At 45.8% G+C, this 17,332-nt stretch overlaps 1 protein-coding gene across 3 annotated transcripts in view; it reads left to right on the top strand.

Annotated features, from left to right (window-relative positions):
• ZFHX3 (zinc finger homeobox 3) overlaps nt 1-17,332 on the top strand; it is a 338,436-nt gene that overhangs the window by 94,994 nt on the left and 226,110 nt on the right. For 2 of the 3 annotated variants that reach the window (XM_085638006.1, XM_085638004.1), the window contains exons 2-3: nt 7,972-10,757; nt 16,690-17,183. In XM_085638006.1, the coding sequence (XP_085494132.1) occupies nt 8,018-10,757; nt 16,690-17,183 (3,234 nt within the window). In that variant the 5' untranslated portion in view covers nt 7,972-8,017. The remainder of the gene's footprint in view (nt 1-7,971; nt 10,758-16,689; nt 17,184-17,332) is intronic. The other variant, XM_085638005.1, reaches the window with a different exon arrangement.

Below are 17,332 nucleotides of genomic sequence, written 5' to 3'. Positions count from 1 at the left end.
ATCTTTTACAGGAACAGGCCTGGTTGATTTTTCTCAACTTCCCTATGCTCCCCCACCGTGCATCAGTTTCAGCTTCATACGCAGTTGAGAACCACCAGCCCCATTCATTGACTCGTCCCACGATTGACAGACACAGACTTCATTCATGGACTCGTCCCACGTGTCCGCCACCCTCCCTGGCGGGATGCCCCCTACCCCTGCATTCTTTCAGTGCCTGCTTCAGCTTTGGTCCTCTGCCAAGAAGCTTCTTGTGACAAAGCCTGCCTAATTAACCCTCTGCTAATTAACAATTTTCAAATGACACAGTACGGCTGTTCAGATTTAATTTCCAAACATCCATGGCAGCAGCGGGCTCCATGCCCTGCCTTTCCCCTATGCTAATTTCTCTGCCAGCCCCCTCCTTTTCATCGCAAGCACCACCTGCTTGTTGCATGGACTCCTGCCCTTGTAGAGGTCTATTGGACATACTGCACCCCTCTCTCCTGCCCAAGTGGTGTCTTCTTCTCACTCCTCAGCTGTACTGTCCCGGTGGAAGTCTGTCCCAAACCCTGTGTCCTTCGTACTTCGCTGAGGTCGAATTCTGGCAGAAGTTCCGTGTTTTCACACCCTACACTCCCTCCTGTCCCAGTGAGAATCTAGCATACGGTCTGTGCTCCCTCACCCTTTGCTCCCTCCTGCCCCGGCGAGATGCCCTCAGATGGCCCATGTTGCATTGCCCCTCCGCTCCCTTTTGATCTGGTGAAATCCCGCGAGAACGCCTGTGTTTCCTCACCCTCAACTAGTCAGGACATCTCTCAACATGATGTCAAGGCACCAATGTTTGTTATTTCATTTGATAACCTGATGTGTTCTGGGAGATGTAGTCTTGGTTTGGTGCCATTGAAACAGTAGAACTGAACGCCCTGATAGCAATGATTTGTATGAGAAAACTCCAGGATTCTAAAAGTGGTGTCCTGACCACATGGAGCTAACGGTGGTCCTACTCCTATGTTCCCCGCAACACATTCTTTAGCCGAAGTGGGTCAGAAATAGTTACCAGATGTCTTTGGACACCACTCATCCAGTCCTGGCTTTCCTTTTATAAATTCAGTAGTATAGTTGGTTCAGTGGAGGAAGCCTAATCCACATCTCCTAAAATGCACTGATTTTCTACATTGATGTCCAGGATTAAAAGCATGATGTCTTCCTGACATGAGTGATACAACAGCAGGAGTCGGATGGCCTGCTTACACCTGCCGCTGACTTCTGTCCTAGTCAGACCAGTGGAGCCTCGTGTCATCCATATGTTGGAACTAGATGATTGACATGTGTGCCAAATTTAGCAGGGCGCCAAATGCTTATAGTGCCAGTTGCTGACAGCTAGTCTAGGGACGCCACTGAGTGTGACTCTGTCGGAAGGCCTTTGTTTCCTTAATCACCACTCTTATTTACTCACCTTGTCCATCCTGTCCCCAGAGCTCTAAGTTCCCCAGTTCAATGAGTAAGTAATTCTTCCAGTTTTTTTATTTGCAATTTGTTGTCCTGTTTATCCCATTATACAATCGAAACTACAAGACCCACAAACCTGGTCTGTTTGAGACATGGGCAGAGCGTGCTATTCATGCATGGCCCTGAGAAACTTCAGAGCTCTCGCTCCCTCCCTCTTTTCCCTATAATCCCCTGCTCTTGGAGGGGCTGTTTAAGAGTACCTATCTCAAGAGCATTAAAGGCTTAATGAATGATCTAATGTGCTGCATATGTGGCCTGGACCTTACTTGACTGATTCATATCCAGCCCTACCAGCTTTTCAGAGGCATCAGCATTTTGACTAGCCAAGCACCCATACTGCACTGGATGTGTTAGCAAGATTGTAGTTCTGGTGGAGGTTTATATACCAAACCAGACAGCCGGCACCACACACACTTTTTAATGGCTGTCGTCCATGACGGGTCCTACAAAGATCAGGGCTGAGGCATGGCTAGATAAAGTTATTTTGTCATGTGCTAGCAGGGAGAAGATGCTGCTCGCATTTGGCGCTACTTCACACTTCTTAAATATTGTCTTCCCCATAAAAATTCAGAATGTAATGGTTTCCTTGAAGAAATACCAGAGTCAATGTCATTTATGCTAGCAAGGGCGACACTGTTTCCACATAAAAGTAACAATGTCAGCGTTCTGCTGAATTAAGCTACATTTTTGCAGAAATGTATGTGACAAATCTGAGAGTCCTTGCTTTTGGTGGAACGGTGTGAAAGGTTCTTGGTAGGTGGATGATGCCAGACTTTGGAAGGAAAAGTACCAGCGCGAGGTGCAGAGCGAGCCAATGCACATTCTGGTGACCACAACAGAGAGTTAGAGTTGGCTATAGGTGCAGTGTCTTTTCGGTCTGGCTGGTAGGAAGCCGCTGTAGCCAAGCATATCACATTGTGCTGCGCTGTGTTATGAAGCGCAAGTTCACTGTAAGGTCACTCACCAAGTGATTTGGTAGTTGACCATTGCCAAACCCGTCTGCTCCATATCAAAATACTGAGGACGTCAGAAGAGTGGTCAGAAGGTGAGCACATCAGTCCACTGTCCTAGATAATGAAGGTGACAACACTTACTGAGCTTCAGCACTAAGGATGCTGGGACTTGTAGGCCCATACTTGGAATGAGAAAGCTAAACCACTAATCGTAGCATACCTAGTGATATTGGGTGAAAAAAAGAACTATCTGAAGGTCAAGTGCAAGTCACAAAGCCAGCTGATGCCAACACACATATGAGGAAGTAGCATTGACAGGCTGGAGGATGGGTATTTGAGCTGGAGTACATCTGGTTGAATGCCAGAAACCGACCCAGCTGCTTGTTGAGGGAACCAGGAGGCGAGAGCCATGACACAGTCAGCAGCTATCAGTGGCAAGCTGCAAGCACATCGGAGTTACGAACTTCAGTAGATAAGCTTAACCAGTGAGTCAAGGCATGTATCTAAGATATTTTTAATGGGAATTCTGGCGTTTTTAGATATCCTTGGTGCCCAAGCTAGCTGATGTGTACAGGGGGTGAAAGTTTTGTAGGTGGTGCATGAAAAGGGAGAAGTCAATCCACCATATCCTATTTTCCATGTGAAAAATAGACTCAACTTTCATACCCTATGAAACTTTTAATGTTTTATCTCCTATATGAATCCTACTTTGGAAGCAATCCTTTGTTTGCTACTTTTCCTCAGCATCGGCAGTGTTAGTAGCATAGGCTGCAATGTAATAAATGGCGTTTGTTAATGCCTGAATATCCACGCATTGGCACATTAAGCCAGACCTATTGGATTGCCATTGTTAATAGTTTTAGTGTTAGCCAAGACCATTAGATTTTTGTAAAATATACAAAATACTTATTGGAGCTTTCAGTCAGCCCTCTTCATCTTTTGAACCGCTGTTGGGTAATTCACTCTTTCTTCCACCCATTACAGCATGCAGCAGTGGGGCAGATCACTTCAGCCATTTGATAAATTCACCGTGAATGACGGCTTTTCCATCTCTCACAAGGGACACACCTGCACACAAAATAGTTTACTTCAGTGCCAGGAATTACTATAGCAATGTGTATTTATTGAGACCCAGAAAATGCTTTGGTTTTAGCCAGTGGTTATGTTTTTGGGGGTGAGGGTCTGGCAGCTCCTCAAAAACACAGTTGTACAAAAACCACAACAAAACAAGCATTGACAAAAGGCTGGTACTCAATGCTGTACCTTTTGGCTTTGAAAGTGCTTATTTTTATATTGCAACACATGTCTTCAGTGGCTTCTGACTGCTATGGTCGCAAACCTCCATTAACTTACATATTATTTATAATAATATTAAGATATTGATAACGGGTCTGTCTCTTAATTACCTCGCAGTGGGAGCTTGAAGACTGCATCGAAGTGCTAGGAGGTGTGATAAAAGCCAGCTACCTTCTCCACCTGGAATAAAAGACTTTGCCCTGCTAGGAATACGGAATAGGGAGTTTGCTGTAATGACAATGAAAATAAACTGGTAGGCCACAGCCTCCTACATCTGCTTCAAACTGTGGGCCTGCGTGAACAAGCAAAATCCATGACAGGTTCTAATATAAAAGGAATTTGAATGGTTCTTTAAAAACGAAAAAGACAAAATGGAGGAACAGCCTCCCACTGGTTCCCACCCATTTCAGCCTTTGGCTGCAAATCACTACAGGTTAAGAAGAGTACTGAAAAGATGAGAGGTAATGTAGTCCAATGCTTTGCAGGTTTGGTGAGGTAGCAGCAATCTTGCAGGAGTTGCTAAAGTCGCAGGTGACCGATTGAGATCCGAAATAGGATGTGGGAGCAACAGAGAACAATCACATGTTGAGCAACGGTAGAGGGGCCAATGAGCGCATGGCTGGCTGAGAGTACAGAGGAGGTGGTCGCTATGGCAGAGGGACAGATGGTGAGCTTGTGGCTGGTTATGAGAGTAGAGTGAAGACAAGAACAATGGGCACTGTACAAGTGTGGACAGCGTGGCTAGTTGAGCATACACGAGGAGGCTCGAACAATGCCAGCAGCCCCAGTGTTGACGGTGTGGCTACTTGAGTGTAGGAGAGTAGGTTAGAGCTATAGAAGAGAACCTGGTATTGAACCTGCAGCATGCGAAGGCAACAGGCCTATATTGAGCATGTGACTTTTGAGAATAGGCTGGAGTTGAGACTGGCAGTGGGCCCGATGTTGAGTGTGTGGCTCGTTGAGAGTACAATGGAGGTGAAAGCAATGGCAGCAAGCCCATGGTTGTGCCTGCGAATGGTTGAGTTTCATCAGAAATGAGAGTAATGGCAACAGACCCATACTGAGCATGTGCCTTTTGAGAATAGGCTGAAGTTGAGACACTGGAAGCGGGCCTGACGTTGAGTGTGTGGCTGCTTGAGAGTATACTGGAAGTGGTTGATAGTCCAGTAGAGACGGGGGCAGCAGCAGCGGGACCCAGTGTTGAGCACGCTCACTATGTCTTCACTGACCAGAGCACAAGCGCTGCCGTGGCAGGTGATAGACTGTAAATGGCTGCTGACTGCGGCGGACAGAAGCCCTGGGACCCGCTGACTGACGGAAACCCGGGGCCCGGCAGACTTCTTAGCCTGCGCTCTATAACTGAAAATCATTGATTTTACGGGAAACCATGTTTACAGACAGAGTCCTGATCGACCTGACGAGTTTGACTTCTGCTTTCTTAAGTAAGAACTACCTTCCCCTTATTGACTCGCTTGTGAGCACGGGGGGAGGGGTGATGTCAGGGGAGGGCTTGTCTGGGAGGATGGGGGGTAAGACTGAGTCAGTGGACCTGGGATGAATATATGTAGTACCCCCTTACCACCCTTCAACTAAACCTTGCTCGTCCATGCACCCCATAGTTTAACACAACCCCAACTCCCTCCCCCACATATCTGATGTTGCTATTGATCTGGTCTCCGTTTACCCTGCAAATGGGTTAAAAAAAATCTTTACCAACAGCTAATTTCCTCTTTTCTACGGAAACTAGTGCTTTCAAATGTACAGATGAGAAAAGGGGAACTGCTCCTTTCAATAAGCTTTAAGTACCGCGAAGATTGTAGGGGAGGGGTACAGGAAGAAGGCTTGGGGACACAGGGGGCTGTGGCGACACTAGTGCCACTGGATACCAGTGCTTAAAGGGCAGTCGAACTCTCCTAACATTAGGGCCCTTGTGACAGCAGGGCTAGCAAAAGACTACTCCCCCCTCCCGGACACGGGGCTCCTTATTGGGCGCTTCCTGGAATCGTAGACCGCGCGCACAGGGCACGCCCCTCTGAGAGCTTGTGGCGTAAATGCGCAGCGCTAGATTCCCCAGCAGAGGGCGCGCTGGTGCCTCGCCCAAGTGGTTCCTGAAGGATTACTAAAGATGCAGGCGGGGGCAGGCTGCCAATTAATTGATAAGTGTTTCCCGGTTCTCTGGTCGGACTTGCCCCGAGGAGGGGGAACGACTTTCTCGTCAATAAACAAGTCCCCAGTGCAAGCTTAACGCCGTTCGCTCCTTTATCCATCGCAGCCTTTCCGTTCCTGGAACTTGCCATGCATTCATGGCATTGATTTTACCATGCGGCTGTTAACCCTTAGGCTCTGCCCACCTCGGGCCGGCCCTCTTTTCCAGCCGTGTTTTGTGGACATGGTTTCCCATCACGGTCTGGATCAAAATAGTCTATCGCCCTGATTTAATGAGCTGGTTACTTTATCGCTTTTCAAATATCTAACTCCAAAAATATCTGAGCCATTATTACCACACGGTATCGGGTCGGTATTTGCGCCAGATCAGAGTTAGTTCCTGTGTATTGTGGAATACCATGTGCAACAACTTTTGAGACCATGTTTGCGCACTGTACCCTGCACTGTTTCTCGAATGCTCTATTTCCTCCAGGGAGGACACGGAAGAAATGGCCTATGTAACAACCTTGGCCTCAGTGCAAGTTGTGATTTACCCATTAAAGGCGCCACATGTAAGACCCAGGGGCAAACACCATTGGGTCCTATTTTATCACTATATTGGGAATAGGAATGAGGCGCTTAATGCTGTAGTCGGTGTTTTAAATGGGCCTAGAGCGTTAACTTCTCAGTACCTTCTCTTCCTTAATTTTAAAGGGAAAGCACCCGCACTGACCAGCAGAGGCCAATACCTTCAGTAGGAGGGTACAGGCACTTCCCAAAGGCAAACAGGTACTCTGGGATACTGAGTACCAGCACTTGTATATTTCCCTTTGAACTACTCCCTGTAGTTCCAATTGATTGATAACACTGAAATTACAGAGATGACTTAGTCCTTGGAAATCATGAGGTTCATCTATGAAGATGAATGCTATCAAATAATATAAAAATATAATCGGGTTTATTGTGTTATCAGAACCACTCAATCTGAGAACTTAGCTCCAAGATGCACTTGAGTGTCATACATAGTGTAGAGGGATGTGATGAGGAGATACATTAAGGGCTGAGTAGCACAGTTTCAAGTACAGGTTACATAGTGTCACCGTGATCATTTACTTAGCTGAACTTCTACGGGATGCTATTCATATCACTGGGGATACAGTGTTGAGTGGTCGGGAAATATACCACGTAGTGTAGTTCACCTGGGGCAGGTATTGTCGAAGGAGGTGGGTTTTAGTTTAACTATAATCTGCACAATGTGCCATCATTACGAGTTGGAGCTGTTCTCTACTTCTGAGCCAAATAATGCAGATTTTCAACTTTCTTATACTAAAGAGATATAAAGGTAGCTTTATTTTTTACCTGATTCTACATTTAATGGTTAAAATAGCAGAACTCTTTTTGCTATGTTCAGGCCCACTGTCCCTTTGTTGTCCCTCTTTAGAATTCTTTACATTTTCATTTTGTCTTGGTTAAGACAGTTTAGCTGTCAAGCAGACTTATTGCTTACTGTATAGATATAGTGCTTGGCTTGGGCTTGCCCCCTTTCAACCATTGGCTTTCTTTGACCATCTACTTTCAGCCATAGGCTTGAAACTTTGTCAATTATGTCTATACTGTGCCCAGTGAATTATTAATCTCTTGCTTGGTGCTACTGGCTGTTTGGATGTATCCTTCAACCTCTATTCCAGTACTTACACATAACTGCATGAGGGACTACTTTACAACAGGTAGCCTTCAATACAGTAAGCCTTTGTGTCTATGTATTGTGCTTACATGGCATGCTTTAGAATTTTAAACCAAAATCTCTTTGCTTCGCCAATAATTGTTTTTGTATTGAGCTAAATAACTTACAGATCAGTGTATCGGGTTGGCTGGTGGAGAGATATGTCAGCAGTGCTTTGTCTAGTATAACAGCTGTTTCCCCAGGTCCATAGGAGTGACCTATGGGAAGGAGGCTGCACACGGCGTATGTTGAGCTGGGTGTTGCATAAAAGTGTTCTGCCCAGTGGTGGGCAGTTGTAACAATATTAAGGTGCACTCTAAGAAATCATGTTCTAATGACCCCCTCCTCTTGGTTTTGTCATTTCAGGTACAAGACCTACTGGGGGCAATGAAAACTCCGGGCTGGCCGCACCATGGAAGGCTGTGACTCCTGTGTCGTCTCTGGCAAGGACAATGGGTGCAGCGTCCCCCCGCACCCACAGTGGACCGAACTCGGCAGCATTCGCCACCCTGACAAATGCAGCAGCATGGAGCAGTCAACTGCTGAAAATCAGGGGTCCATGGAGAGCCTAAGGGCGTCCTTCAATGAGCACCTATCGGACTGTGGCAGCCAAGGGGGCACTCAACACGAGCCTGCCAACCAGGAGGTTAGCTGCAACGAATGTTCAGCCCGTTTTGCCAGTTTACAAAATTACATGGAGCACCACTGTCCATGCGTCCGCCCAACTCTCTCGATAAGGGAGGAAAGTGGAAGCGACTCCAGTGACGATGGCGAAGAGGAGAGTGATGTGGAGAACCTGGATGGAGAAATAGTCTACCAGCCTGATGGTTCTGCCTACATTGTTGACAATGTCACCCGGTTGATGCAGGGCGAGGGTGGCACTGACAGCACTAGCGGGGACCTCCCTTCACTCTACATGAACTCATTGGCGAATGCAGGTTGCAAAACCGGGGACGCTTCATCGTCGGCTCCAGCCTACCCACAGATCATCAACACTTTCCACATAGCCTCATCATTTGGGAAATGGTTTGAAGGCTCAGACCAGTCATTCCCCAATACCTCAGCCCTGCCTGGCATCAGCCCTGTCTTGCATAGCTTCCGAGTGTTTGATGTGCGGCATAAAAGCAACAAGGATTACCTGAACAGCGATGGTTCTGCCAAAAGCTCTTGTGTATCCAAAGATGTTCCCAACAATGTGGACCTGTCCAAGTTCGACAGCTTTGTCCTGTATGGCAAGAAAAAGCCCATCTTGATGTGTTTTTTGTGCAAGCTTTCCTTTGGATATGTCCGGTCATTTGTGACGCATGCCGTGCATGACCACAGGATGACATTAAGTGAGGACGAGCGGAAAATTCTTAGCAATAAGAACATCTCCGCTATCATCCAAGGCATAGGTGAAGACAAAGAACCCCTCATAAGCTTTCTAGAACCAAAAAACAAAACATTTCAGCATCCCTTAGTTTCTACGGCTAACCTCCTTGGCCCCGGACACAGTTTTTATGGGAAATTTAGTGGCATTCGAATGGAAGGCGATGAAGCACTGCAGGCTAGTCTATCCCTTCTCAAAGACTCAGAAGGCTCACACAGTGGAGGGGATCCGTCCCAGCCGGGTGTTTTACCATCCGGTGCCCTTTTGAACCTTGGTGGCTTGACAAGCTCCGCTCTGAAAACTCCTGTTACCTCAGTATCTTTGGGCCCTTTGGTTTCTAGTCCTACCAAAACCCTTGAAGGGAAGGAGTCCGGGCCAGTGGAGGGGGGGAAGCAGCAGGAGGTAGACCACCAAGGGAACTTCTTGGGAAAGTCAGGGCCAAATGAAGAAGTAGAGGAAGAGGAGGAGGAAGAAATGGAGGAGGAAGAGGACATGATGATGGAGGAGGAAGAAGATGGGTCTTGCAAAGAACTATTTCCGAATGAATTGGAAGATGATTTGCAGGTCAGGCTCCAGCAGGAGTCTGGGGCCTTGTCGTTAGGCAACAAGGATGTGGCTCTCTCAAACCAAAGTATTTCTAACTCTTCTTTAATGCCTAATGTGCCCCAGCCTTTGTTGAAGGGCACGGCCTCTCCCAGTTCGAATTCTACTTCTTCCTTTGTCTATGAGGGTGCAAACGGGAGAAACCTTTCAAGCTTTAACACAGATGGCTTTGGTGCCGGCCTGGCAGAAGGCAGCCACAGGTTGAACCTGGCTGAAGACCGTGCCAACAAAGACAATGCCACAACTCCAGAACCAAATGATAGTGCAGAAGTGGACGATGGGAGCTGCCTCTCCCACCCCCAGCACGCTGGCATAGCCTGTGAGCTGGGGGTGGGAGAGTGCCCCTCTGGGAGTGGTGTGGAGTGCCCTAAATGTGACACAGTCCTGGGCTCCTCACGCTCCCTGGGTGGGCACATGACCATGATGCATTCTCGTAACTCATGTAAAACGCTAAAATGCCCCAAGTGTAACTGGCACTACAAGTACCAGCAGACACTGGAGGCACACATGAAGGAGAAGCACCCTGAGCCTGGCGGCTCTTGTGTCTACTGCAAGTCTGGACAGCCTCACCCACGCCTAGCACGGGGTGAAAGCTATACGTGTGGTTACAAACCTTTCCGATGTGAGGTCTGTAATTACTCCACTACTACCAAAGGCAACCTCAGTATTCATATGCAGTCTGACAAGCATCTCAACAACATGCAGAACCTGCAGAATGGAGGGGGTGAACAAGTCTTCAGCCACAACACAGGTGCTGCAGTGGCAGCTGCTGCTGCTGCCGCCGCAGCGGCAGCGGCAGCAGCAGCAGCTGCAAACATTGGCAACACCTGCGGGGCTCCCTCCCCGACAAAACCAAAAACCAAACCAACGTGGCGATGTGAGGTGTGCGACTATGAGACCAACGTAGCGAGGAACTTGCGCATCCACATGACCAGCGAGAAGCACATGCACAATATGATGCTGCTGCAGCAAAACATGACCCAAATACAACACAACCGGCACATGGGCCTCAGTAGTCTACCTTCACCAGCTGAAGCTGAGCTTTACCAGTACTACCTGGCTCAAAATATGAGCCTGCCCAACTTAAAAATGGACAACACCTCCTCTGATTCACAGTACATCATTGGCGGATATCAGCTAGATGCCAACAATACCATGCCACCCATGACTCCGACTCTCGGTAAGACACTCTTCCTTTGCTTTGTCGCTCTTAATTATCTTTTTTGTGTATTTGTTTTTCTATGAACGCAGCACATCCAACGCTGTTCTTTTCCCCTTTATTATCAAAAAGGGTTCTACTTGTAATAGGCTGATCTAAATATTCCATGGGTGGAATTGGAAATGGTCCGGTAGAAGATCCCTAGATGGGCCGTCGCTGAGGATCCTTGGGTTGGTGGTTAGGGTAACTGGGGAAGTGTGTGGTGGCACATGGGATTGGTTTGCATCTTCTAACATGACTGTGTATCTGTAGGGCACAGTTCTTATGCAAAACTCGAAGCTGTGATCCCAGAAAAGTAGAAACCAAGGCTGGAAAGCTCTGTAGTCAATGGGAAGAGTAAATATCTTTAGTAAGATTTCTGCCAAGATGTTGCACTGGTGCCGTTTTAATAGGCAAGGAGAACAAGTCTCTCAAATATATACGGCCTTTTACCTCCCTGGCATCTTTAAAGCCAGTTGGTATCTGGACCAGACAATTGGTAATAATATGAAAAAGACAAATCTACTTACTCTGAAACAGAACAGGCCCAGCCATTACCAGCTCAACGAACAACAAAGAGAAACTGTGTATATCACTTAGAAACAAAAGCTAAGAAAGATCGAAAAGCACCAATTCATCCGATTGTGTTGAATGTAACTGGAAAACTGGGACACGAAGTGGCTAGATGCACCGCTGGATTAAGTCACAACAAGTTACAAGTGCTGCTTCTCACCCGGATTACTAGGGCTGTTGCAAGGGAGCTACAGAAAGGCTCTGGCAAAACACTAAGGCAGAAAGTGTTGCATAAATTCAAAATGTTGCTCAGCGCAACCAGTGAAAATAACCACCAAGATTGATCTAAACATAACCTACAAAAACAGCTCTAAATAGCCAGGTAAGACAGGCTTCAAGTCTGACACTAAACAGAACTTTGTAGGACCCAAAAAAACAGCTGTAGCAAAAGACTAGGTTGGGCAAACAGTCCATAGAGTGTGGATGCCTCACATAAACAAAGAAGGTGCCACCGCTCGCATGTAAACTTCACAGTGACCATATGCAGCTGATGCTTTTGGCCGGGTTAGTGAACTCAATGCGACTTTGGAATTTAGTGTTGTCAAGTTCCTAAGTACAGTAAACTGGTTCTATTTCTCAGAATATTTTGTAGTTTCAAACAAATTAGTTACTCCAAGCCAGGCCCAGATTCCATGTTTGGGATGAAGTCTATCAAATCAAGGGAAATCAATGGACCGCTGGAATGGTTTTACCATCTTAGTAGTGTTGTGCTAGAAGATTCCATCTAGACTTTGAGACATAAATTCCTGAATGTTCTAAAGAGTGCGAGCGGGTGTGCTTCACTGACTTCCTAAGTGAAAGCTTTGAGTCACACCCAGTCTGGGTGAAGAGCTGGAATCATTAGTTGTTGAAGGCTTTTTAGCTCAGTGTGACAAGGCTATTGATAAATGTTGGGAGCGGGAGTCATTGAAACAAACATAATATGGAAACGAAGTAGGAAATGAAATACAGTACTGGAGAGTTATAGGATGGGTGGTAGTCCAACAATCAAAGTGCAAAAAAATCAACCCCACACGTCTTCAGAGTACCCCAGGTCTCTGCTTGCCTGAGGAGGAGAAAAAGCTTTTCACAGATTTCACAACAAACATGGCTGTTGCATGGCTGTTTGGACAGGATTTGGGGCATCCCCACCCGTATATTGGTAGACTCAAACTGTAATGGCCCAATGCATTCTGGGTATTGCCGCCTTGGTTTATTTCCAATCACCTAATAGTATAATACTGATTTGTTGGCTAAAAGCTGGGGCCCGGAAACAGTGTCCAGGTTGACATGGAGGGAGGCAGCTACCCTGAGTATAGTGGCAAAAGATGAAACCAAGAGAGGAGGGGGGAACAAAAATCATCCGTTGGTAAGAATGCTGTGTGCTAAGATGAGGAGGGAGGGCGAAAAGGAAGCCTTCTCTCAAGAGGTGCAACCAGGCCTGCCTGTGGCGGGCAATGAACGAGGCGGCCGTGGCGCTGCCTTAGTAGCCATGAAATCCCAGGTAATGGGGAGAAGTCCGGCCTGTCCGCGCTCTGAAATCCCTCTAATGCTATAAATGAAAGAGCTGCCTCTATTAATTCACTGTAAGTGAACCGAGGTCGGCCTTTGGTTTAGTCGGGTCAGTGATACATTGAAGAGCAGGGCGAGCGAGAGAGACACGCGGGAGCTTCCTGAGAGCTGTCGAGCCCTTCTCCACTTTAAGCACTCACCACGAGCACAGAGAAACACACGTGTACATACAAATGCACACGAGAAACATACCTACGCATCACAAAGACCAACAAACGTACAGAAATATCCACAAGGACAAATATGCACATGTGCATACTGCCAATAACACGCTTCCTAGTTCTACAATCCTAGTAATGCAAGGAGTAATGCGAGCTCCTACCAGATTTTCAGTACAACCACACAGCATATATATATAAATACAATTAGTCACAATGCAAATAATTTCAAGTGCCTGCCCGAAAAACATCTCATGAATCTGGACGCCCTCTGTATGCGACACGCTAACAGCACTTTCACAAAAAGGCTGACTATGTAAGGCTCACATATTGGTATCTTTTAAAGACCTGCAACAATCACAGGTGTGTGGCGCGGCGTCCAGTGTCAGTTGATCTTCTTCAAAAGTGCTAAAGCTTGAAGTTGAAAACTATCAAAAAAATATGAATGTTACGGCGAATAAATAAAGTCACAAGAATATTTTTCCAGAAAGTATTTCCATTCTTACCTACTGCTTACAACATCTTCTCACACCCTTCTAAGCCTTTATCGAGGTAACTGGTGGAGCAAGCCTGAAGCTTTATATGATAGAACACCTACTTATGTTTTTTGTCGTTTCCGACATGCTAAGCAAAAGCTCACAGAGAGATATGACTATTCAAACAAGGACATCTCTCAAAGACGAGCAAGGATTACAGACACCTGTCACCCTGCTTTCTAGCTGGTGATGGTAAAGGAGTTGACATGCTTTGATAGTAAAGAAGTATTAGGGGTACTAATCTCAAACTATTTTGAACTGACGGTGAGGACAAAAGGACAAAGCAGTGCTCACATGAGACTCCAGGGACACCTGGAAAATGTGCATGTGTATTTTTGTTGGAAAGCAATGGGCCTTAGAACATCCTTGTGTAACTGGTGGTCTTTGTCAACCATCCAGTCTGCCCTTCTACTTAAAAAAAAAAAAAAAAAAATGTGTTTACCTCAAACTTGGTGCCTCACTTATTCTGACATACACACGTAGCCCATCCCAGCAGAAAACACCTGCTTAACTTCAACTGTTCCAAGCAAATTCTCAGAGTACAGTGATAAATTAATGGTAGTGTCACTGCTAAACAGGCAGGCATTATTCAGATATTTCTAACAATAGCAAAGAGCCAAATTCACAAATGTTTTTGTACAGCAAGGTTTGCCTTATGAGCATCCAAAACCATGTGCCCAGATCATGATTCACAGAATTGGTTTCTCCAAATGTGTTGGTCACCAAATGTCATTGTATGGAAGAGTTTTTCGCAGATGGAAGTTGAGGTTTAAAACTGAAAATAAGGAGTGTCAGAAGGCGGGGGAAATCGAAAATTCATGTAATAAGAACTAAGTTCTAAATTTGTGGGTAGCCACAAACATTTGCCGTGGTCATTCACGCGCTGTAAACAAACCAACCTCTACTCTAAAAAAGCTTGATGTAAGTTTCCCATGGTTAAATGTGACCAGAGGACTGAAAGTGAGAGTTTTTTGTTGTTAGAGTGAACATATTCCTGTTGGAGAAGAAAAAAGTTCCATATGTAAATACTCTGATCCCCTTTGAGTTGCCTTCCCAACTTGCTGTTGTTGAAGGCAAGTAATGATGGAAGGTTCTTTGGGAGCACCCCAGCTTAAATAGGTTAGTGTTGGTAACATTGACCCTTAAGTACACATACATACAAAGGCTATTCTTTCTGAATCTTCACTCAATGCAGCATGGCTCACAGCCACTCGTAGCTTTCACTTGATCAAGCGTTTCGCCTCAGGTTTTGAAGAATAGTCTTCATCAGGTGCCAACCTGAGGGGGGCGTTTGGAAATAAAACTGTTGATGCAGGAGAAATAAATAACAATAACCATAGACCAGACATACGGATATGATGACACATACTCCTCCTTTCATAATCATGCAAAAATGTGGTTAGGAAAATGATTGTCTTAAAAATGTGCCAGGAATTAACTTGTTAGCAATAAAACATTTAACCATTTTAAGAGCCTCACATGATGACTGGTCATGATGCAAGCTCAACAATTTATCTGAAAAAGGGCAAATGCCATTACAACGTCGCTAATTATCAATGGGAAGGACAACACAAGTTAACAAACATACAGTATGTGGAAAATGTCATGAAATAAAACACAAACGGACATGCTGCTTATGCGGCTCATCTGTACAGGAAATCTTGCTCCACCCTGTTACTCTGGTGTTTGAACAACAAATAGAATTAATTTGTACTTGAGAAGGCTACATATGTCCACCTTCTTATCTACTAAATGTACCTGGTGATTGTAACTGAGCGGCACGATAAACATCTACAGTTTTAGGTGGGTTGATAAATACGCATTGAGTGTTGCTGAAGATGTTTTGCTAATGAATACGTTTTGTATAACTTTATTTGGTTAAACGATCACAGAAAATGTGTTTTATGTCACATTGTATGACAATTGTCTTTGTCTTTGCAATAAAATGAGTAACTAAGGGTATCTGCCCCACACAGTCAGCAAGTGTAAAGGAGGAGTAATCCTTGTGGGAATCTACAACTTGCGTAGATTTACTTAATTACTTTTGGGGGTTTTGAACATCACATGTCTATGTATATTTTGATCATTTGAGCTAGAAATATTTTTTTGCTGAATTCTTCCAATTATGCATCAGATGGTGGCTTTTATGGCAGATGCAAAAACTCCATAATTTTGTGTAATTACCCAATTCCACTGGCCCTCGGCATAGTTAACAACCTTTAAGAGTAGTAAAGCTGCAGGCTTCCTAATATCATGTCAACAGTGAAGCAGCACCCTCCACTGTAATCTATTAAACAGAAACATTGGCGATTAGAAGTCTCACATACTCCTTTCCAACCCTCTGTAAGAGGATTTTACCATAGAGTCAAGGCACACGGGGACATTACAGATATACCATTTCTTGAAGAAAAAGCAGTGTTTGGTTTCAAAAGTTCAGAGTTAAAGCTCATGGCAATGTACTTATTGGAGAGCGTTCCAAAGGTGAGTTCTGAAACAATATGTACATCTGCTGGTTTACTCTCCATTCTTCTGTGATCAATATGTTCGGCAGGGCTTGTGTCCAGAGCACTGAGTGGCGATTTCTCACGCTTGGGGAAGCAGTGCGCCACAGAGCCATTGGCTGATGATTTTCTAGGCAGACAGTAGGAGTTTGTTGTTGATCATTGTGTTTTCTGTACAGCAAACTGACTTCTACACAGAGGTGTGCAAAGTGGTATGGTAGGTAATAGGTATAATTCCTGATAGGCTAGTGCCTCTGAAAGTGCTGGCCAAGACTCAACCAAGAGGGCAGCCATGACTTTACCAGCATTCTGACAGAAGCACCATCCTTTCAGGAATCCTTGTGGTTTCTCCACAGACCAGTGAGCCTTTTCATATTGGTGGCTAGTGTTTGTAAACCAGAGTGAATTCACGCAACCGTTACCCATCTACTCTCCCATTTCACCACTCATGGAAGTGCAGCCTTTTTTACTTCCCGTCCACCTCTAGCCTGTCATCCAGGCCGTCCTTCCCTTTTGGTGGGGTCTACAGACAGTCCTTCAGCAAAAACAGCCACTGACATAATGCCTTATTTCTTTGCCTCCCTTGTCTGTACAGTTGGCGAGATTCCCCTGGACATGCGACTAGGGGGCAGCCCTCTAGTCTCAGAGGAGCTCATGAACCTAGGTGAGAGCTTTACGCAGACCAATGACCCCTCACTGAAGCTCTTCCAATGTGCTGTGTGCAACAAGTTCACCACCGACACACTTGACATGCTGGGCCTGCACATGGGCGTGGAACGGGGCCTGCCAGAGGATGAGTGGAAGGCCGTGGTGGGCGATGCCTACCAGTGCAAACTCTGCCGCTACAACACCCAACTGAAGGCTAACTTTCAGCTCCATTGCAAGACCGACAAGCATGTTCAGAAGTACCAACTAGTCGCCCACATAAAGGAGGGTGGCAAAGCCAACGAGTGGCGGCTCAAGTGTGTGGCCATTGGCAACCCTGTGCACCTCAAGTGCAATGCATGTGACTACTACACCAACAGTCTGGAGAAGCTGAGGCTGCACACTGCCAACTCCCGACACGAGGCAAGCTTGAAGCTTTATAAGGTAAGGCCCCCTGATATTGCTTGGTTTTGCATTAGTAGATATCACCTCTGCATATAATGTGCTTGTATTACATGTTTTGAACTAGGACAGTGCCATGTGTCTGATTTCCATCCTTCCTTTTAACGGAGGGTAGGTGGTATTGCAGATAA

Source organism: Triturus cristatus, chromosome 12 (genome assembly GCF_964204655.1).
Source record: "Triturus cristatus chromosome 12, aTriCri1.1, whole genome shotgun sequence".
NCBI lineage: Eukaryota > Metazoa > Chordata > Amphibia > Caudata > Salamandridae > Triturus > Triturus cristatus.
This window is presented reverse-complemented; position numbering and strand designations above follow the sequence as displayed.